At 43.1% G+C, this 22,892-nt stretch overlaps 1 protein-coding gene across 2 annotated transcripts in view; it reads right to left on the bottom strand.

The window, feature by feature from the left end:
* Positions 1–22,892, bottom strand: part of LOC137524314 (guanylate-binding protein 3-like) — a 125,634-nt gene that overhangs the window by 2,377 nt on the left and 100,365 nt on the right. For both annotated transcript variants that reach the window (XM_068244036.1, XM_068244035.1), the window contains exons 4-10: positions 22,277–22,386; positions 19,145–19,332; positions 13,996–14,256; positions 12,091–12,374; positions 9,707–9,919; positions 9,148–9,250; positions 7,460–7,641 (exon numbers count right to left, since the gene is read on the bottom strand). In XM_068244036.1, coding sequence (XP_068100137.1) covers positions 7,460–7,641; positions 9,148–9,250; positions 9,707–9,919; positions 12,091–12,374; positions 13,996–14,256; positions 19,145–19,332; positions 22,277–22,386 — 1,341 coding nt within the window. The remainder of the gene's footprint in view (positions 1–7,459; positions 7,642–9,147; positions 9,251–9,706; positions 9,920–12,090; positions 12,375–13,995; positions 14,257–19,144; positions 19,333–22,276; positions 22,387–22,892) is intronic.

Below are 22,892 nucleotides of genomic sequence, written 5' to 3'. Positions count from 1 at the left end.
CCATATATAACAAACTGGACGAGCTTCAACTACTGATCAGAACAAAGAAGGACTTTCATCTCTCTGCTGCTCTTTGCTTCACAGAGACTTGGCTATCTGAGCTTATTTCAGACAACGCTCTGCATATTAATGGATTTACACTCTACAGATCTGACCGGGACCCACTTACTTCTGGCAAAACCAAAGGTGGAGGACTCTGTTTCTATATTAATGATAGGTGGTGCACGGATGTTACAGTTATTAAGAGGACATGCTCGGCTGGGCTGGAAACTCTCTTCATAAACTGCAGACCCTACTATTCACCCCGTTAGTTTTCTTCATTTATTTTGACTGCTGTGTACATCCCTCCACAAACATGTATGCAGCCTGCGCTCCAAGATCTCGCAGATCAAATCACCGAGGTGGAAAGGGAGTATCCCGATTCTTTTTTTATCATACTAGGGGATTTCAACAGTGCTAATCTTTCCAAAGAACTCCCCAAATACAGGCAACACGTCACAAGCGCAACTAGAGAAGGTAAGACACTTGATCACTGTTACACTATGACTAAGGACTCGTATCACTCTGTCAGCAGGGCAGCTCTGGGGAACTCGGATCATGCTGTTATACAGATTATCCCAACATACATCCAAAGACTAAAAACTGCCAAAGCTGTAGTGACCACAGTTAAGAAATGGACGAGTGAAGCTGTAGAAAAACTGCAGAGCTGCTTTGATTTAACAAACTGGAATATATTTAAAGAATCCACCAGTGACCTAAATGAATACACTGCTGCTGTGACATCATATATTACCTTTTGTGAAGAGTCCTGCACCCCCACAAAAAGTGCACCAGGTACAATAACGATAAACCCTGGTTTACATCACATCTTAGGAAGCTGCGCCTCGATAAAGAAAGGGCATATCGTACAGGCGATAAAGTCCTCTACAAAGCTGCAAAATACAAACTGCAGAGAGCCATTACTGACGCAAAAAAAGATTATTCTAAAAAACTTGAGAAACAATGTTCAAACGCTGACTGATTCACAATATGGAAATCTCTGCATGAAATTACCAGCTACAGGAAGAAATCTCAGCCCTCACTACACAATCTTCAGCTTGCAAATGAACTGAATACATTTTATTGCAGGTTTGACACTAGCAACAAAAGCCAAACACACCAAGTCAATTCGCATAAGTCGCAACAAGTCAATTCCATCTCTGCAGCAGGCAAACTGAACACTCTTCCTGCTAGCCAACGTCTCCACCCCCTGCGGTGCCTCAGCAACTACACAACACAGGAGGCCAGACACAATCTATTGACCTGTCCCCAGATGCGCATGCTCTAACAATATGCCAATCAGATGTAAGCAGACTCTTCAAAAGACAAAACACTAGGAAAGCAATGGGGCCAGACTCTATCTCTGCGAAATGCCTGAAACTCTGTGCCGATCAATTAGCTCCTGTATTCACAGACATATTCAAAGCATCTCTCGAACTCTCAATTGTTCCGGCCTGTTTTAAATGCTAAACTATTGTACCAATCCCAAAAAATTCAAAACCTACATGTTTAAATGATTACAGGCCTGTTGCCCTGACATCATTGGTCATGAAAGCATTCGAAAAACTGTTAATGGCTTATCTGAAATCTATCACAGATCCCCTGCTGGACTCTCTGCAATTTGCCTACAGGCCTAATAGATCCGCAGACGATGCCGTGAACATGTGTATGCATTATGTACTACAGCATCTAGACACCCCAGGAACCTACACCAGGATTTTATTTATAGATTACAGCTCTGCATTTAATACCATAATGCCATCTCTGCTACACAGCAAGCTCTCCCAGCTACACATACCTGAATCCATCTGCAAATGGATAACCATTTTCCTAACCGATAGAAGACAGCATGTTAGACTTGGTAAACACACATCAAGCTCTCTGACCTTCAGTACTCGTGCACCCCAGGGCTGTGTGCTTTCCCCACTGCTCTAATCACTGTACACCGATGACTGCATCTCTACAGATCCATCTGTAAGGTTCTGAAGTTTGCAGATGACACAACAGTAGTTGGTCTCATACAAAACGGGGATGACTCTGCATACAGGCATGTGGTGGGACAGCTTTCCTCCTGGTGCAGCAGCAACAACTTGGAACTAAACGCTCTCAAAACCATGGAGATGATAATAGACTTTAGGAGATCTCCCCCCAGCACCTCCCCTTAACCATAAATGGATCCACAATAACCCAGGTAGAGTCATTCAAGTTTCTTGGGTCCACAATCTCACACAACCTAAAATGGGATAACAATACGGTCACTATTGTCAAGAAAGCGCAACAGAGGATGTACCATCTACGGCAGCTGAAAAAGTTTGGCCTACCTCAAAATTTAATGGTGCAGTTCTACACTGCAATCATCAAATCCACCATAACATCATCTATGACTGTATGGTTCAGCTCCTGCTCAGCATTAGAAAAGGGGAGGCTGCAGCGCATCATCCGAACAGCGGAAAGGATAATTGGCTGTAGCTTACCTTCCCTGCAGGATCTTTTTTATTATTATTATTATTATTATTTAGTATTTATATAGCGCCGACATATTACGCAGCGCTGTACAGAATATATATATATATTGTCTTGTCACTAACTGTCCCTCAAAGGAGCTCACAATCTAATACCTACCATTGCCATATGTCTATATTATGTACTGTAAGTACTGTAGTCTAGGGCCAATTTTTAGGGGGAGCCAATTAATTTATCTGTATGTTTTTGGAATGTGGGAGGAAACCGGAGTGCCCAGAGGAAACCCACGCAGACACGGAGAGAACATACAAACTCTTTGCAGATAGTGCCCTGGCTGGGATTCAAACCGGGGACCCAGCGCTGCAAGGCGAGAGAGCTAACCACTACGCCACCGTGCTGCTAGTAGGTGCAGAAAAAGAGCAACCAAAATTGCCTCTGACCCCTCTCACCCAGCTCACTCCATCTTCCAGCGCATGCCTTCAGGAGTAAGATTCCGGTCAATCGCTACCAAAACTTCCAGACACAAGAACAGCTTTTTTCCTCAAGCGGTAGCCATACTTAATGCTGAACCACGTTAGAGCTGCTAGGACTTGATAGTAATCAGCACAGAACTGTAAATGAACAATTCTCACATTGCTTACTGCCACTATACTTATAATGTCCTTGACTTGTAATATACACATTGTCTGCCCTCGTATTGTTTTTGTTTGTGTTTGTGTTTGTTAAGCAACTGCCAAGACAAATTCCTTGTAGGTGCAAACTTACTTGGTGAAATAAAATTGATTCTGATTCTAATACAGAGGTGCCCTTGTTTTCATTTAAACAAGTATACATATATATTATTCAAAGCGCACCGGCATATACTGTATCATAATGGCACATAAACAACAGTTCCAATCATGGAAGGTCTGAATGTCCTTTGGATGTATCCTGAAGATTTGCAACACAGGTGAGCCTCGCTAGATGAACTACCACCACCACACCCGGAAGATGGAGCACTCACCCTTATGTAGTGACCCTCTTTGTCCTCAGCGCCTGCGGGGCAGTTAAAGCGGATCCGAGATGAAAAACTAACTATAACAAGTAACTTGTCTATATATCTTATCTAAAGTTTAAATAGTTTACACAGCAAATCTAGCTGCAAACAGCTTCAACAGTTTATGATGATTTAATCCTGTGATACAATGAGGGCAGCCATGTTCTGTTTGTCATCATTACACAGGTAATCTGCAACTGCATCTCCACCACTGTGAGAAATTCACTCCCCACCCCCTCCCCTCTGCCTCTGAAATCTCTGGCTAGTAACCTCCTCCTGCCCAGACTGAGCTCCCATAAGCCTTGCTACATGGGTCTGAGTGCCTTGGCGTTTTGGAGAAGCTGTGGGCGAGGCTTGTTTAGTTTATAGGGAATAAGAGTACTAAAACAAAAACAAAAAAGTATTTGACTTGAGGAATGCCCTATAAACTATATGGAAGGAACACAATTATGTAATGAATAAAAGTTCATCTCGGATCCATTTTAAGGCCTCCCCCTGCCTGTTACAAACATTGCAGTAGACACCTCTTCCAAGCTTTTAGACCAATCTTGTATCGCCATGCTCCTCAAATCATAAGCCAAAAAGCTTCCATAGTGTAAAATCATACTACAATTTTATTAAAATTATGAATGAACTCTCACATTTAAGTAGCTTTAAAAGCGGCAAAGAGTTCTATCAACAGGGCCGGGCCGAGGCATAGGCTGGAGAGACTCCAGCCTCAGGGCGCAGTGTAGGAGGGGCGCACAATTCATTCAGCTGTCATTCCTAATTGTGTTTGAAGCAGAGAGAAATAAGAAAAGGAGATACATGGCAGTGACTACAAGCCAGATAACTAGAGATTAAGGTGTTGGGGGCCCTGGGGTGCCTCTTAGTCTAATAGCAATCAGTGTGTGACGGTTGGGGTGGGAGGGATGGAGGGGCGCACTTTGCTGTCTTAGCCTTGGGTGCTGGAGGACCTTGTCCCGGCTCTGTCTATCAGGCTTCACCCCGATCGTGGGCCATCTGGCTGGCTCTGGTGTGCTGTTTGCACCAAAGCCCCCCTGGTGCTGGCATATGATGAACTTGTAGGTCCCTTGTTATGTTTGTGTTTTGTAGGATAAGGAATAGTTTGCTTTTAGTACGGATCTGCAGTGCAGGACCACCCATACACAGAAATTTAGGGTGAGCAAGTTCTCTTCTAATGGCATGCTTATTCATGAATATTAAGTTTTGTTGCAAGCTGTGAGTAACTAACACAGTGTGGACCCTGTTTGCACTCCATGTATTATTACCTTGAGCATATGCATTTGCTAGCACAAAGTTCCATTGTAAACTGTGAGCAACATTGTGTGGACCCTGTGTGTACCCCGTGCAGTTTTGCCTATAAGCTGTTTAAATTGGTAGGTACTCTTCTCAATAATGGCATAAGCTATTTAAACGTATGCCTTTCTAAGGCCCCGTTCACACTTGCGGTTTTGTCAAAACCGCACCGGATGTCCGGAGCGCACCGTATCCGGACCGGACCTGATCCGTACGGTTCCTATCCGGATCCGGTCCGGATCCGGTCCGTTTGCATCCGGTTTCCGTGCGGTGTGAACACGGTTGCGGTCCGGATCCGGTTTCTTAAGGAGATAACAACCTGTTATTACCTGGGGTCTGGGAGGTCAGCAGAAGGGTCTGGGGTCATTGTTGTAGACAGGTGGACGTGTGGAGACCATCCGTGGATACAGAGACTGCAGTTGGGACCATGGATCCAGGCATTTTTTACTCGTATACCTGGGAATTCTCTGTTGTTCGCCTCCTCGTTATCAGACTAATCAGACATGTTGCTGCCTAGAGCTCCAGCATGAAATCGCTGCTGCCCCACCTGAACGCTGGGCCCATGTGGTCCCCATCCAAAATGCATAGGAAGTGGGGTAGAACGTCCGGTTTTTGTAGCCAGTGTGTTGTGCGCTCTCCGGTTCTCATTGGTTTCCATTGGCCGGATGGTGCAGTCCGGCTCCGCCCCGGATACGGCTGCCGGAGGAGCCGGACCAAAAAATAGCGCATGTTGGAACGGACACCGGAGTCCGGATCCGGTCCGGATCCGGTCCGGCTCCGGTCCGGCAGAACGGACGCATGTGAACGGACGCATAGGCTTTCATTGCTATTGCCGTGCGTCCGTTCCGTCCGTTCTGCAAGCGGTCCGGCTCCGGCACGGCGATTCCGGACGGCCACCGCTAATGTGAACCGGGCCTAATCAAGAATCCACCTCTGGTATTAAAAGATAGAGGTGTATTTGTATATGATTGTTTGCGCAAAGCTATTAAGTCTACTGCAAAGTTTGGGATCTAATTTTTATGTATATATACATGAATGTATATATATATATATATATATATATATATATATATATATTTACGAAAATTTTGAATTGCTGATTTAATACATATTTATACACCTTATACTAAGGGTGAATAATATATTTTTATAGGTGGATACATTTTATATATTTTTGATCTTGTCTCACTTATTTTCACTTATATATCCGTTTTTTATACTGTATACATATTCCCTTTTTTATATATATGTTCATTTTATCCACAGGTATTTATTCCTTGGGGATAGGTTATTTATTTATACGACTCACAGAGCCGATCGAGATGCTCCAGGTTGCCAAGCAACCAGTTTAGGCTCTGAATGGATGCCTCTGTCCCACGTGACCCAGCACCGCCCACATATGCTATGATGGGTTGCTGTTGAGCCGTGGATCTGTGCGACCAATAGAACATAACAAAGCTGTTCTAGGTTGCCAAGCCACCCATTTAGGTTGTGATATGACGCCGTTGTCCCGTGCAAACAGGCGCCGCCCACTAATGTTATGATAGGCTGTAGCTGGGCTACGGGACACTTTTTTAACACTCCTTCTGCGCATTATGACATATTAGGTGCAGGGCATCTGCTGAACCTACACTGTGATCCTGTTCCTGCGGGCGCTAGAATTTTTGGGTTCCCCACACTATTGGCCACAGTGCGGAGGCGCGTAGAGCGGTGGTGATAGCCTATGGAAGCGGGGATGTACACTTGATAGTGTGAAAAGCGCACTTTTTATTGAATCTTGTACGTGTATTTTTTACCCCTTGAGAGGAGGCATATTAAAGAGTTAATGCACCAGAGAGCGCTCTCTTTTCTCTTTGCTTATATGTATGTGCATACCTGTCTTTCAGTAGACATGGAGGGAAAATCTGGTCCTGGCTGAGAATATTAACTGTGTTTAGTTTTCAGGACTAGATGTTTTGCTTGTTCTTGATTAACAACACATATCCAACTGGATTCTAGTATCTGAGAAGGCACAGTTGACATTTGTTGTTAATGCTGAGGAGGGTGTGAAGTGAGGTCACTATCCTCCTGATGAGTCAGGTCATCTTGGAGCCTGCATGCATGGCAATGCGTAGCGTCTGACTTGGGCGTCGCCATAGACTGTAATGGTAATTATGGCTAATAGCTATAGTGGTGCTGGGGGGATTTCTGGCCAAGTCAGCTTAATTTAGTGTGTCAGTAATAGCCAGACACCAAACTACTTGTCCAAAGATACAAACTAGGTATTCAGTAGGGGAATATATTTGTTATATTCCCCTGCATCACTTAGCACAGGAAAAGCCGTTTCTCGGCTTCTCCTTGTGGCCAAGTAACCATCACCAGGAACATATACACACCCTTCTGACACTTCAGCTAATCCCAGTCAATTTTCTGTAACCTGAGGACTTTAGAATAAACCAAAACCACCTTCAGTTCTAGAACCAAAATCAGGCACCATTAAATTACAGGTCAGTACATTAGCTACAGTGAAAACTGACTTCAGCGACAGTAAGAGCTACATTTGACTTCCCTCTTGTAGTTCCAGAAGAATCCCCACCTTCCCGCCCTAATCCAGTCTTCATGAACAGTTAGCACAGCACTTACTCTTCTTTTTGACTGAATGACAGATTCCAGTTTCTCCTGCAGCTGACGTTTTTCCTCCCTGGTCTTCTCCAGCAATGCTGTAATGTTCATCTCAGCACTTCTCTTTTCATCTTCTGCCTTTTTCTTCTCCTGGGACGCTTTCAGCTCACTTATTCTCTTCTCTATTTCTGCCATTTTGTCTTCTACCAGTAATAAAAAAAAATGGAAACAAAAAATTACAAGTGGAAACTTTCTAAAACTGGTTCCAGTCATAGATCTTTTCATTTATTTTCAGATATCATCTCCACCACAGCCTCCACTCTCCTTACATACTTCATTGTTCTCCCCTAGAAAGACCTCCTCACATTCATGTACACAGGACTTCCCACAACCTTCTTCCCTTCTCTGGAATTCCTTTCCATAAAAAATGTCTCATTGTCCAGCACACATACAGTATGTCAATTTTATAAGGTAATTAAAAACCATTACAGGAAGTGGCTTTTGTCACAAAATGCTCATAAAGCCATTTTTTTTAAGATACAAAGTAGTCTTTACTAGTGCTGTTTAGTCAGTGTAGTTAATGTAGTGTCACTGTGAGTGAAGTAAGCATAGCTGGCGTGGCCAGCAGCTGGGGGCAGCAGGGTTTAGTGCAGTGTAGCTGGGCAGTGTAGCTTAGATAGAGACAGTTTTGTGGGGGTAAGGTCCTTAACCACTTGCCGACCGCACACTCATAACGTGCGTCGGCAAAGTGGCAGCTGCAGGACCAGCGACGCAGTACTGCGTCGCCAGCTGCAGCTTAATTAATCAGGAAGCAGCCGCTCGTACGAGCGGCTGCTTCCTGTCAAATCACGGCGGGGGGCTCCGTGAATAGCCTGCGGGCCGCCGATGGCGGCTCGCAGGCTAGATGTAAACACAAGCGGAAATAATCCGCTTTGTTTACATTTGTACGGCGCTGCTACGCAGCAGCGCCGTAAGGCAGATCGGCGATCCCCGGCCAATCAGCGGCCGGGGATCGCCGCCATGTGACAGGAGACAGCCTGTCACTGGCTGCACAGGACGGATAGCGTCCTGTGCAGCCGGATCTCCAAGAGGGGGCCAGGTAGGAGAGGGAGGGGGAGGATTTCGCTGCGGAGGGGGGCTTTGAGGTGCCCCCCCCGCCACCCACAGCAGGCAGGAGAGATCAGACCCCCCCAGCACATCATCCCCATAGGGGGGAAAAAAGGGGGGCAATCTGATCTCCCTGCCTGCACCCTGATCTGTGCTGGGGGCTGCAGAGCCCACCCAGCACAGATCACTCAAACCAGCGCTGGTCCTTAAGGGGGGGTAAAGGGTGGGTCCTCAAGTGGTTAAGATGCTCCTGCACTATAGATGCACCAGATTTAGTAATTTTTCCCCCGATTTGTGCCCTCTAAACCTAGGTGTGTCTTATAGTCTGAAGCGTCTTATATTACGAAAAATACGATACGATAAGTAAAAAAAAAAATATTTTTCTACCAATAGCTACCACTGTGGGTAAAACACAGGGTGGGCATTGAGGACAAGTTCTGTATTGGACTGGACTGAATTAGCCAGTGGCTGTGGGGTTTGGTTTAATAGAAATATCTACACTATCCACCAGTCCTCATCTGCTGCTCCTATCTGCAAACCTCATCACTGCTCCCCACACCCACTCTCTCTGCAATCTGATTAAAATCCAAGCCATTTCTTACCTTCAGCTTTCTTCTGCTGTTCGGTCAGAGTCTGGTCAGATTTCATGATGGAGAATCGAAGAGTTTCTTGTGACTTTATAAAATCCTGGAGAACAACTTCTGCCTGCAAAATATCATGAAATAAATTAGACAATGTTGTTTCTAAGGGTGATTATGTCTACAATCCCTACAATCCCTTGTTTTTGCTTAGAGTTGGTATACTATATATTGACAATACATATTTATGAGCACCACAATACTCTTCAGTTATGGTGAGTATTATACTTCTTTCACCATGAACAGAGACTATTAAGTCTCCTTGGAGGATTTCTCCAGGAAAGAGAATTCATGGAGAAGTATGAGACCGATTTACTTGAAGACTGATTTGTTCTTCTTTGATTGGATTTCTTGGTCATGCTTAGCCTACACAGGAAGCAAAAGTGAGACATGATCATATCATCATGACCAGCCAGTCGGAGTGATCTCCTCCTAATCCATCAAATGCTTCATCATGAAGTCTTTTTGCAAGAGAGGTTTTCCGAGGAGATTGTCAAAGCATAAACATCTCTGACCACCTTACCTGTATACCTTTTCTTGGTTCCTTGTTGTATCTCTCTTCTATCAGCCTCATAGCCTCCTGATATTTCTGGTATCCCCCTGATGAGCAATAGGAACCGTCTTCCACAGCTTTATCTAGTTCTTTACAATGTTCTCCAATTAGCCGTTTACAGTACCTCTGGGACTCCATCTTGTTCATCTCAAAATATTCATTTTTCTTCTGTTCGATGTTCTTCTGTTGAAGAGTAAATCAATGTTGATATTATGAAGATGAATCAAAGAAGTATTATAATGCTGCACTAAATACATGTAAAAATGGAAATGTGAAATAGAAGGCAAGCCAAAGCTTTTATAGCATTGGACACAGAGGGTAAGCTGCTAATTTTAAAGAGGGATTGTCAGCCACAAAATCAAATTCCATTTACCCACTGCTCTGTGTTTATTTCCTGACCCTGCATTGCAAGCATCCCAATCTAATCAGAAAAGTTTCTGCTTTAATAAGTCTTATCTCAGTCAGTCTGGCTCTATTTGGTACATTGCTGATGAGAAGGAAGCTTGTTATCTCCCCACCCACATTACCTGCTCTTTACTGATTGGCTGAGGGAAGTTCAGTGTGACACAAGGCTGAAATCTGATCTTGCTGTGCTTGCATGTATACAAAGCAAGCTAGCTATGACAAAGCAGATTGTAGGAGAAAAAAGTAAGGGAGGAAATGACATCAGTATATGGAATCCAAGATGACAAATGCCTGAAACAGAATTCTCTTTATTTACTTTATAAAATTCACCGGAACCAGGACAGTACAACACATCTGTTATATAAGTAGAACAAGTAGTTATCTACTAATATATGTGTTTTTATTTCCTGGCATAGTTTGGCTGACCCTGCTGCTTTAATGCTGCTTGAGTGCCATCTCTTTCTCTTTTCTATCCTTTGGTGTCCATGGTATCAGTATGTTATCTATGAAACTTTTTGTTTCCCCTGATAAAGTCAGTTTACTTACCTGCTATGTCCCGGAATGTCTGCTTGTTCTTATGTATATCTATAAAAAAAAACGTTTAGCCTATTGCATTGTTAGGGGATGTGGTTATAGATAATGGCAGGTGGTGCTGTCTGTTTTTTTTTTCATGTCTGCCAGTAGTAAAGATGATTTTGTGCAGGCTGACTGTGGATCAAACAATATGAACAAATTGCGAGGTGAACATCAATAATTCCTTAATCTCTCTTCTATTTTTTAACTTCTCACTTTGCAATTATTAATTTATTTTTTTCCCGTTTGCTTAAGTTCCTCCTTAAAGAGAGTCTGAAGCCTCAAAAAAAATAAATAATCTGTTTTTACTTCATAGTCCACTTAAGAATTAATGCCATACCTGAAATGCCGCATCTCCACGGCTGAAAGCTCACTTAAAGGGAACCAGAGAGGATGAAAAAAAGCTTTTATACATACCTGGGGCTTCCTCCAGCCCCATACGCCTGGATCGCTCCCACGCCACCGTCCTCCGCTGCCTGGATCCGCCAGTACCGGGTCCCGTCATTGGCGCGAGTCGGCCAGTCGGCCGGCGCACGCAGCTAATTCTCCGCATCACAGGGGGCTCCCTCCATACAGGTACGCATGTGGCTGTTTACTGTGCAGCCGCATGCGTACGGGTATGGAGGGAGCCCCTGTGATGCGGACAATTGGCCGCGTCCGCCGGAAGTGATGGGCCCGGTACCGGAGGAACCAGGAAGCGGAGGATGGCGGTGTGGGAGCGATCCAGGCTTATGGGGCTGGAAGAAGCCCCAGGTATGTATAACAGCCTTTTTCTATTTTACAAAACCATTCCTCTCTGGTTCCCTTTAATACCCCTGAAATCCCCGGGGGAAGATTTGGGGCTCCTTCCGGGTAGAAACAGAGCTTTGGGCTGTAGCTCTGCCTCTACTCGCATCAATCTGCACAGATCTCCGCCTCTCCCCGCCCCTCTCAGTCTTATTTCACTGAGAGGGGCGGGGAGAGGCGGCATTCAGCGCAGATTGATGCGATTGGAGGAAGAGCTACAGCCCAAAGCTCTGCCTCCACCTGGCAGCAAAATTCATGACCTGGAAAGTCATGGAATTTTGCCCCAGCATTTTTGGGGTATGAAGTGATGGTTCAGCCATGGGGATGCAGCGTTTCAGGTATGACAATAGTTCTTAAGAGGACTAGGAAGTAAAAACAGGTGTGTTTTTTTGAGGTTTCAGACTCTTTAAGTTAAATGTAACAGCTGCCCTTCATTTCAGCCCTGGCAGATCTCAGCATAGAACCACCACAGAGAGGTCTTCTCCTTCCAGATGGCCAAGCACCAAGAAACTCTGTTTTGTTAGTATAACGACATTGGTTTGCCCAAATTTTCATCTTTATCATAAAACAATTATGTATAACAGACCCACCATATACTCTTTATGGAATTGAAATTCAGAGTCCTTGAACGATCTTTTCATGAAGACCTGAAGAGCTTCTTCCTCACATTGTTCTGTGAGAATGGAAAATTCCTCTTGTGTCTCTGTGGGGAATTGTCTTCTCTCGTTCATCAGCTTCTCATAGTGTTCAGTTGCCTCCCGCACAGCGGCTTGGTTCTCCATCTCCGATATGCTCACCACAACATTTTCAATACAGGCGGCATCATTGGAATTCATTAGAACTTCTGTGTACTGCTTCACCAACTCCCCCAGCACTGGCAATGGAAACGTGGAGCATTGAGTTTTCAAAGAACAATTTTGTGAGTACCAAACCTTCCATATGCTAGAATAGGGGAAAGTACCAGCTGGATCCCTTTATGCTATGTTAAGACCAGCAGGACGCTGGTGCTGGGTGGTGCAGCTGGTACAAATATCAGTCATTTACATTACCGATATTTTATTCTGCACTCACCCGCCTCAAATTCTCACGTGTAAGTTTGAAAGGGCAGGGCTCTCTCACCCTTTTGTGCCTTGGATTTTGTTACACATTTTTTCATATTAATTTTGTCACTGTAATTAACAATTCTGTCTTTTGCACAAATTCAGTATTTCGTACCAACTCTGTATTTCTGTATTTCAACTCTATTTTGATGTATGCCATTTTCTGTATTATTTAGAAATCAATGATAATAATAATAGGGGTCAGGCAACTTACAATGTTTGATAAATAAGTTTTCTCCTAGGAGATAATTTTTTCATCTTGTTTGAATTGAAATAACGTTTCAGCACTCCACAATTGAAAGGGTACCAAAAAGGAGGTGGGAAAAGTACTGTCAAAACTATTCTGAGTATTTTCTTGCTGGATGGTGGCTTAAAGGCATTTTATTGATAAGTTAGGAAAATGTGAATAAGAAAAGAAATCAAAAGCCCAAATAGTGCAGTATGTCAAAATAATGGGTCTAAATTAGTATACATTTAGATGTACTCTTACAAACGTGGGTTACCGCTAAGGCAACTACTGAAAATTCAGGTGGGCAGATAAGACCCGACCTTCTCGGATTTAAGAATGTTGCTCTTCGTAGATGTAGAAAAGGGGGTGGCACGCCTCCACCAAGGGTGGACTCGAATAACAATAACGTTAGAACGGAGGTGCCAAATGAGCTTAAAATAATTAAAAGCTGTTTAAGAAGAGAGATAGTGGTGGACTTACTTCCCTAAAGCAGACTCGACAGTCAAGGGTCCACTGAAAAATGTACCGTATTTAATCAAATACAGTATGTTGTCGAGTTTTTTGATTAAAGACATTTTTATGCTCATCTGGCACCTTCGTCAAGTGTGTTAAAAATAGTATTGTCATAAACATTTAGAGACAAAATAAAGTGGAGGTCTGCAGAACTGGGACAAGGTCCTCCAGCACCCAAGACTGAGGCACTAAAGCGTGCCCCTCCATCCCTCCCACCCCAGCCGTCACACACTGATTGCTATTAGACTAAGAGGCACCCCGGGGCCAATCCCCAACACCTTAATCTCTAGTTATCTGGCTTGCAGTCACTGCCATGCATCCCTTTTATGATTTCTCTCTGCTTCAAACACAATAGGGGAAGGGAATAATAGCTGAGTGAGTTGTGCGCCACCTCCTACATTGCGCCCTGAGGCTGGAGCCTCTATCACCTCTGCTTCGGCCAGGCCCTAGAGGTCTGTTTAACTACCAGACATTTCTAGATGAGCACATAAAGTGGGGAATCAGTTTTTACTAGAGCGGTACTCTAAGGGTGCCCATAATAACATTACTCGATATGATCAATTTGGCTATACATCAAGTGATGTATTGTCACCTAACAAACCAGCCCATCTATATCAATGCATCTGTTCAGAAATTTTAGCAGGAGAACTCACTTTTCCCAGTCACAGGATGAATCTGATCCAGAAGTTTCACTTCGGCGTGGCAAAAAACATATTCACAGAATTTTCGGGCCTGGGCTACAAATGCCGGCCTGAGCTGTTCCTCTGCCACCTCGTCCATCCTCTGAATTATCTCCTTATCTGCAGACGGAGGGTCAAAGACAAAGCATTTGCGGGTCTTAAAGTACATCCGGATACAGTCTCGGCATGCGTTGCGTTCTTTTATCCTTCTGGGATTTTCTTGTGTGTCCTCAACTTTTGGGGAACAAAAATAAGCTCTTAAATTGGTATGAAACTCAGCATTTTCTCTTTGTTCTAAAAGATTATTTACAGCATAAAATCTACTACCACAAAAAAATGTAGCAGAACGGCATTCGAACAGTTAAACACAGCACTTTGTTTTTCAGTGAAAAGCTTATTGATTCAGTGGAAAGCATCTGGACACATCTGAAGATGTGATAACATTATCTTTTGCTTACATTCCTTTGTCAGATACATTTAGTAAACTTTAATAATGTGCCGAAAGTGAGCTCTCGCTTCTTCTAGTACAGTGATCTGCAATCTTGGCTCTCCAGCTGTTCAGGAACTACGAGTCCCACAATGCATTGCAGGAGTCTGATAGCCACAGTCATGATTCATAAAGGCAAATGCATTGTGGGACTTGTATTTCCTTAACAGCTGGAGAGCCAAGTGTGCAGATCACTGTTCTAGTATGTGTGCAGCTGAGAAGTTATCACTAAATAGATTTTAATGTATAAATACAACAGCTATGAAATAAAGTGCAATGGCATTGGCAGTTTTCAGAGTAGATAAACTGTACTTTGGAGATTTGTGATCTGTAAGCAGACAATGGCCCATATACAATTCATTTTCCTAGGAGATAATTTTCATGTTCTCTGTAAACTAAATTTGCAGCAATTTACAATTGAAAAAGTACCCACAAGTTGGTGAAAAAGTACTTTCAAATTTATTTGGAATATTTTCTTTCTTGCTTGTGAATTAAAAGGCATTTTATGACAAGTTGTAAAAATATCACCTAGGATAAAACTCAGGAGAAAAGTCAATTGCGTATGGCCCTATGGCCTCAATTCACTAAGATCATGCTGGAGATAATAAGGCAAGAGAAAACTTTCCACCACACAGTGAGAGTGTTATCTTATCTCTTTATTCCTTAAGTTACCTCCTCTGTAGTTAAGTTACCTCCTCTGTAGTTAAATTACCTCCTTTGTAGTTATTTTCACATTCAGTTAGTTAACAGCCTGTCTTTAACTTTAGAATTCTGTAGTTATTTTAAGGATTGAAGAGTTAGCCTTAGAGATCTCACCTTAACTTAAAGAAGTGTTAAAGAGGAACTCCAGTGAAAATAATGTAATAAAAAAGTGCTTCATTTTTACAATAATTATGTATAAATGATTTAGTCAGTGTGTGCCCATTGTAAAATCTTTCCTCTCCCCGATTTACATTCTGACATTTATTACATGGTGTTTTGGCAGTTGGAAACAGCTGTAAACAGCTATTTCCCACAGTGTAACAAGGTTCACAGACAGGAAACTGCCAAGAGTACCTCGGTCCTCAGAGCTTCTTGTGGGAGGGGTTTCACCACAATATCAGTCATACAGCGCAACCTTATGGTCTGTTTGTGAAAAGCAATAGATTTCTCATGTAAAAAGGGGTATCAGCTACTGATTGGAATAAAGTTAAATTCTTGTTTGGAGTTTGTCTTTAACTCTAGGTTTGCCTGAGGTAAAATGTTTCCTGAATACTACATGCCTTATCACCATGGTGATAACTCTAGAAATGTTATTAAAGACAGGAGATAAGCTTAGTGAATTGAGGCCAATATTATTTGTGCACAAAAGCAAATATGATAACTGTATAGGTTAAATTAAAAAGTAGGAAAACTTGTTTTTATTGAATTTTATGTCAGAGTTTTATCCCACTTTAAGAATATTTTGTTTTGATTTCCCCCCCCCCCCCCTTTGCAGACCCAAATTATTCAGTAGGATAGGGATCGGTTTTAAAAAGATTCAGTAATTTGTGAAATTTAGTTTGTGTAATTAGTGCTTAGCGGCAAGTTATTTAAAGGACGATCATTTTTACAATTAACTCAAAATTGTTAAAAAACAAAATAACAAAATGGTACACTTACAAAAGTTTGAAGTCTTTCTATGATGCAGAGCAGCACTACTTTATGTCATATTCTTGCCAGAGCCAGGACAAGGTCCTCCAGCACCCAAGGCTGAGACATCAAAGTGCGCTCCCTCCGTCCCGCCCACTCCAGCCGTCACACACTGATTGCTATTATGCTGGATACACACGGTGCGCTCCCACACTCGATGTGCCGCTCGATTCCTGGCCGCTCAATTATTTCTGAGCATTTCCGAGCGCATTTCGATGATTGTTAGGTTGCTTCTCATGTAAAGTATGCCAAATCGACCTAACGATCCATCGAAATGCGAATTGGACATGTCAGAAATAATCGAGCGGCCGCGAATCGATGGGAATTGAGCAGCGCATCGAGTGCAGGAACGCACCGTGTGTATCCAACATTAGACTATGAGCCCCCCAACACCTTAATAACAAAGCTTGTGACATTCTCTTTGTCGACAGCTTCTCGGGGGGATTGCAGCGGCCAAGGGGGATACAGGAAAATGAAGGAAGTACAAACAGGTTAGTAATTGAGAAACTAATATGTCTCTGTGTCCCAATTAGTGGGAATTTTCCGCCTTGGGTACTTTTTAATCTAGTTACCTGGTTTGCAGTCACAGTCATGTATCCCCTTTTCTCATTTCTCTGTGCTTCAAGCACAATAGGGGAATGAAAGCTGAGTGAATTGTGTGCTCCTCCTACACTGCACCCTTAGGCTGGAGCCTCTCTCGCCTCTGCCTCAGTCCGGCCCTGATTCTTGCTATACCAGGGCCCATATGCAATTAACTTTTTCTCCCGAGTTTTCTTCTAGGTGATATTTTTAAACGTGTCAATAACCTTTTACACCACCAAAAAGCAATAAAATACTCAAAATAATTAATATACTGTAGTACACTTTTACCTACTTTTTGGTAATCTTTTAATTGCAAAGTTCTAGTAAGCTATTTTAAATATAAGTGGCTGGATGGTGTAATGGTTAAGGGCTCTGCCTCTGACACAGGAGACCTGGGTTCAAATCTCGGCTCTGCCTGTTCAGTAAGCCAGCACCTAATCAGTAGGAGACCTTGGGCAAGACTCCCTAACACTGCTACTGCCTATAGGGCACACCCTAGTGGCTGCAGCTCTGGCGCTTTGAGTCCGCCAGGAGAAAAGCACAATATAAATGTTCTGTGTTTGTTAAATAGAAGATGAAAAATAATCTACTAGGAGAGAAAAACCTGAATTGCGCACTGCTTCCATGTATGAATTTTGTATGCAACCCCACCTCTTGTTCCCCCCTTATTCCTTTAGATTGTAAGCTCACAAGGGCAGGGCTCTCTCGCCCTTTTGTGGCTTGGATTTTGTTACACATTTATTCATAAATAATATTGTCACTGTAATTATCCTGTATTTTGCACCAATTCAGTATTTTGTACCAACTTTGTATTGCTGTATTTCAACTCTGTATTGTATGCCATTGTCTTCATTATTTATAAATCAATGGTAATAATAATAGGGGGCTCAGGCACCTTCTTCAATTTACTTTTTCTCCTGATTTTTCTCCAAGAAGATTATTTTTCATCTTCTGTTTAAAATCACTCTGCAGTTTTAAAAAAATCCAAAAAGTAAATGAAAAAGTGCTGTCAAAATTATTCTGAGTATTTCCTTGCTTGCTGGTGGCTTAAAGAGACACTGAAGCGAGACTAAATCTCGCTTCAGGTCTTATATATAGAAGGCACGTGTGCCCCTGCTAAAACGCCGCTATCCCGCGGCTAAACGGGGGTCCCTTCACCCCCAACCCACCCCCCGCAAAAGATGGTCGGCAAGTTGGTCGTGGGGATTGTCTTCCTGGAGGCAGGGCTAACGGCTGCAGCCCTGCCTCCAGTCGCGTCTATCAGACGCGCATCGCCGCCTCTCCCCGCCCCTCTCAGTGAAGGAAGACTGAGAGGGGCGGGGGAGAGGCGGAGATACGCGTCTGACAGACGCGCATGGGGCAGGGCTGCGGCGGTTAGCCCTGCCCCAACCAGGAAGCGCTCCCCCGCTGCACGGAGGGGGTTTGGGGGGACAGGGACCCCCGTTAAGCCGCGCTATAGCGGCGGTTTAGCAGGGGCACGCATGCCCCTGCTAGCTATGAGGTCTGAAGCGAGATCTATTCTCGCTTCAGACTCTCTTTAAATTGCATTTTATTAATATAAAGTATGTGACAATATCATCTAGGAGAAAAATTAGGGGGTAAAGGGGTACAGTGTATTGAATGAGAGCCCAGATCCACAAATGAATGTAACATCATTGACCAAGCAAGGGACCAAAAAGTCTCCAAAGCCCTCCATAAAGATAACAACCTCCACCATGGCCCCAATTGCCCCTTTTTTTCAGGCGTGCAAACTCTCTTTATTTATTAAATATTGGTAAATGGTATTGATATTTTACTATCATAAAACCTAACCCTATTCTCACACAAGCCTTTGTTCTCACACTGATGTCTAACACTAACTGACCCCCCCACACATACACACACCAATGCCTAACCCACTGCCCACCTATGCCTATTGCCTAACCCAACTGACCCTCCCCCCCATACACACACACCAATGCCTAAAACACTGCCCACCTATGCCTAACCCTAACTGTCCTCATCACTGCAAACCAGCTGCTATCTGCACAGTCTTCGCCGCAATATACTATTGGGCGCTGTGGAAGCCTGGGCCTCCCGTATGTGTCCATGTTAATATTGGTTATAAATGAAGATGTGGCCGCCTGATAAAATATACAAACAGTGGGTACAAATACTAAGTACAAGGCATCCGTTATTTGTATCCATAGTTTGTATAGCATGCGGCCTCGGCGGCCCCAGCGCTCTTTATTTGATTAGGCGACTCCTGCACCCTACTTTCCTCTTTCACCCATGTCCTGGAGGAGAGCTACAATGGCTTCTGGTGCTCAGGATGGACACCAGATTTGTCAAATGATGCTGTGGTTGATATATAACCTTTATCGGCTGCCATGAAATACTCACCCTTCTGCAGCTTCAGGGCGTTCTCCAGATATTCATCCTCCGTGATTTCCTTGTTGTTGTGCTCCAGCTTCAGAGTAAAATCCCTCAACGCCCAGATGAACATGGGGAAGTGTCTGGAGAACTTATCTTCCTCATCGTCGTTGTTCTTGGATTTCACCTTAATCAAATCAGCAAACTCTGACACAAGGCTGCAGGAATGAACAAAGAATGTAAATAATCTACTGGTTATTATTATTATTTAGTACTTGTATAGCACCGTCATCTTCTGCAGCACTTAAGAGTATATTGTCTTGTCCCTTAACTGTCTCTCAGAGGAGCTCACAATCTAATCCCTGCCATAGTCACATGTCTATATTGTATATATCACAGGTTAAGGCCAATTTAGGTGGAAATCTGTATGTTTTTGGGATCTGGGAGGAAACTGGAGTGCCCAGAGAAAACCCGCACAGACACAGGGGGAATATACAAACTCTGTGCCGATAGTGCCCTGGCTATGATTCAAACCAGGGACTGAGCGCTGAAAGGCGAGAGGGCTAACCAACCACTATGCCACTGTAGAACTTACTGCATGTATCACATTTTGCAGCTGCTACTAGGTCTTAGCTCTTGGTACTTGCCTTTGGTTTTTAGCTTGAAAGTCAGTTGCATAACAGACGTGGCTGCACAGTTCAAACGGTGTTGAAGCCACAAATGATAACTGCAGTCTCCATGGAAAAAGGATTGATTTAGTGCACATTGCTGTGAAATGTGGGTAATGGAATGCAGTGAATTTGGCTTGTAAACACTAACTTATCAGCAACACTAATGTATTGGGATGCACTGCTTGTTTCTGACCCAGTAAAATGTTTGCCCTGCTACATGCTGAAACTGAAGCAGACAATGAAACAGATGATGTGACTTGGATATTGGATAGTGTAAGGGGCATTTAAAGGACTGCTATCACATAAAAGTAAAAGTTTTAAATACTTCATAAGATGTACATTTGTCTAAGGGTAAAATGAGCTATAAAATATGTTTCACCTATGTTGCTGTCACTTACAGTAAGCAGATCTGATGGATTTTGGATTAGTCCATCTCTTCATGGGGGATTCTCAGTATTTTCGTTATTCTGTACAGAAAAACACTCCCTGGAAGAGACCTACTGTATAATAAAAATATGCCAGCTGGTTTCCCAAATCACCTGCACATTATTTTGGCTGTTGGACTGAGAAACAGCAATTTGATAAGTGTTTTCTAAAACAAAGAAAACCATGAGTATCCCCCAAGAGGAGATGGACTAATCCAAAATCTGTCAGATCTTTTAGATTTTTATGGATTAAAGGGACTCCGAGCAGTGCAGAAGCTATGGAAAGATGCATATCATTTTAAAGCTCTCTTTCTCCTCTTTCCAATGATGTATAAACCACCGTCCTACGCCTTTTAGTTTTTGCTATTTTCGCGATCGAAATTGTCGCGGCATAGAGAAATAGAGAAAACTAAAAGGCGTAGGGCAACGATTTAGGGGTCGTCAGAAAGAGGAGAAAGAGAGCTTTAAAATGATATCCATCTTCCCATAGTTACCTTGTATTACACAGGGCGACTTTTTCCTAAAGTCAGCAGCTCTATTCTGCTGAAATAGCGAAAACTAAAAGGCATAGGGTGATGGTTTATATATCATTGGAAAGAGGAGAAAGAGAGCTTTAACATGATATGCATCTTTCCATAGTTTCTGCACTGCTCAGAGTCCCTTTAAGTGATGGGAACATATGAGAAAAGTAATTTATAATTCATTTTATTCTAGGGCAATATATAAATGTATATTTATACATATTCTTACACATGTACTTTTTTTTACTTTAAGAGGGTTAATGTTATGGGGTAATGTAGGAGGAGCTTAATTTTAATTGTTAGATTTACAGTATTGGGTAAAGTCTCAGGAAGGGGTTCACATTAGAGGAGGATGGTTTTTAGGGCTAAAGGATTAAACATCGGTAAAGGGTTAAAGTTGGTGGTTATCATTAGACGTCAGGGGCGTTGCTAGCCCCAAAGATCAGTGGCTCGTACCCCAGATCTATCCTGGGGTGCCCCAGATGTCCCCCAGGCAGAGTCAGCTGTGGTGCCTCAATGGCGGGCATGCTGGGAGCTGTGGTTTATCAGTCGGGGGTATGCTGAGTGCTGTGGTGCCTCTATGTGGGCATACTGGGTGCTGTGGTGTCATGCTGGGTGCTGTGGTGTCATGCTGGGTGTTGTGATGCCTTTATGGGGGCATGCAGGGAGCTGTGGTTCTTGTATGATGGCATGCTGGGAGTTGTGGTGCCTCAATGGGAGGCCCATGGGAGCATGGGAGGAGGCCCACTAGAAAGGCAGGGAATGCTATAGGCGACTGCCAGACCACCTAGCAGCAGGCCAGCCCACCCAGCAGAAAGCCAGTCCAGCCAGCATAGAAGCCGGGTAACTCTGCCTAGAAGTGACACTGCCTAATAATGGTGAGGGGGGCTTCATCCAACATTTTGCTGGGTAGGCCTACTTAGATCACTGTTAAGTTCATGACATGTTAACTCCACCCATGACCACACCCACATTAGGGGACCCCAGTGCTAATATGATAGTTATATTCTATTTTCAATACGATTCAAACCTAGGATAAGATACACACAGAACAAACATTATCCAGTGTACCTGAGAACAGTGTAAATGATTAGATTGACTACTTTAGAACACACAGTCTATGATACAAAATGATTATTTATGGATGCATCAGGGACAAAAAACAGTACTTGTTTGTTAAAGCAGACCTGAACTGTTGCACGGGACAGAAGGGAACCCTAGAGAAATGCACCTTGTATGTATTTAGAGAGTGTATCCTGTTTAATCCCCCCTCATCTGAGCCTAATCACAACTGTAATTTGATCTCTCAGCTGTGTCAGCTCAGGAATATCCTCTGCCATGGCAGAGTGGCTAATTTGTAAACACAGGATGTTAACAATATGCTTGCTTCCATGAAAGTAGGAAGTAGACACACTTATTGCAGGATTTGTAAAAGCTGTAACAAGGAAATTTTTTTTCTTTAAAGTTTATTATGTTGTTGCTTATCTTTAAGAGCAGAGAGGAAGTTCTGAGTTCAGATCCGCTTTAAAGTATGAAGGGTAATACCGGAGTTTTTCTATGGCGTCCTGATCGATGGCCCCTTTGCTGTTGTACACCAGAGCGCTGCTCAGCAAGATGGCCAGACAGAAGATCTTCAGGTCATTGCTCTTATCTCCCTATAAAAAAATATTGGGCCTGAATCATATGTATATATTTTTTTCTTTTTTTACAATCCAGTGTGCATATAATTTGTTTCAGAGTCCTTATCCACATCTAGGCAAGGTTCACATTTCTTTCACCGTTTCCCAGAACGGACACACAAACATTTTGATGCATACCTACAGTGGTGTGAAAAACTATTTGCCCCCTTCCTGATTTCTTATTCTTTTGCATGTTTGTCACACGTAAATGTTTCTGCTCATCAAAAACCATTAACTATTAGTCAAAGATAACATAATTGAACACAAAATGCAGTTTTAAATGATGGTTTTTATTATTGAGTGAGAAAAAAAACTCCAAATCTACATGGCCCTGTGTGAACTTAATAACTGGTTGGGCCACCCTTAGCAGCAATAACTGCAATCAAGCATTTGCGATAACTTGCAACTAGTCTTTTACAGCGCTCTGGAGGAATTTTGGCCCACTCATCTTTGCAGAATTGTTGTAATTCAGCTTTATTTGA

The sequence above is a fragment of the Hyperolius riggenbachi genome, chromosome 7 (genome assembly GCF_040937935.1).
Source record: "Hyperolius riggenbachi isolate aHypRig1 chromosome 7, aHypRig1.pri, whole genome shotgun sequence".
NCBI classification, from domain to species: domain Eukaryota; kingdom Metazoa; phylum Chordata; class Amphibia; order Anura; family Hyperoliidae; genus Hyperolius; species Hyperolius riggenbachi.
This window is presented reverse-complemented; position numbering and strand designations above follow the sequence as displayed.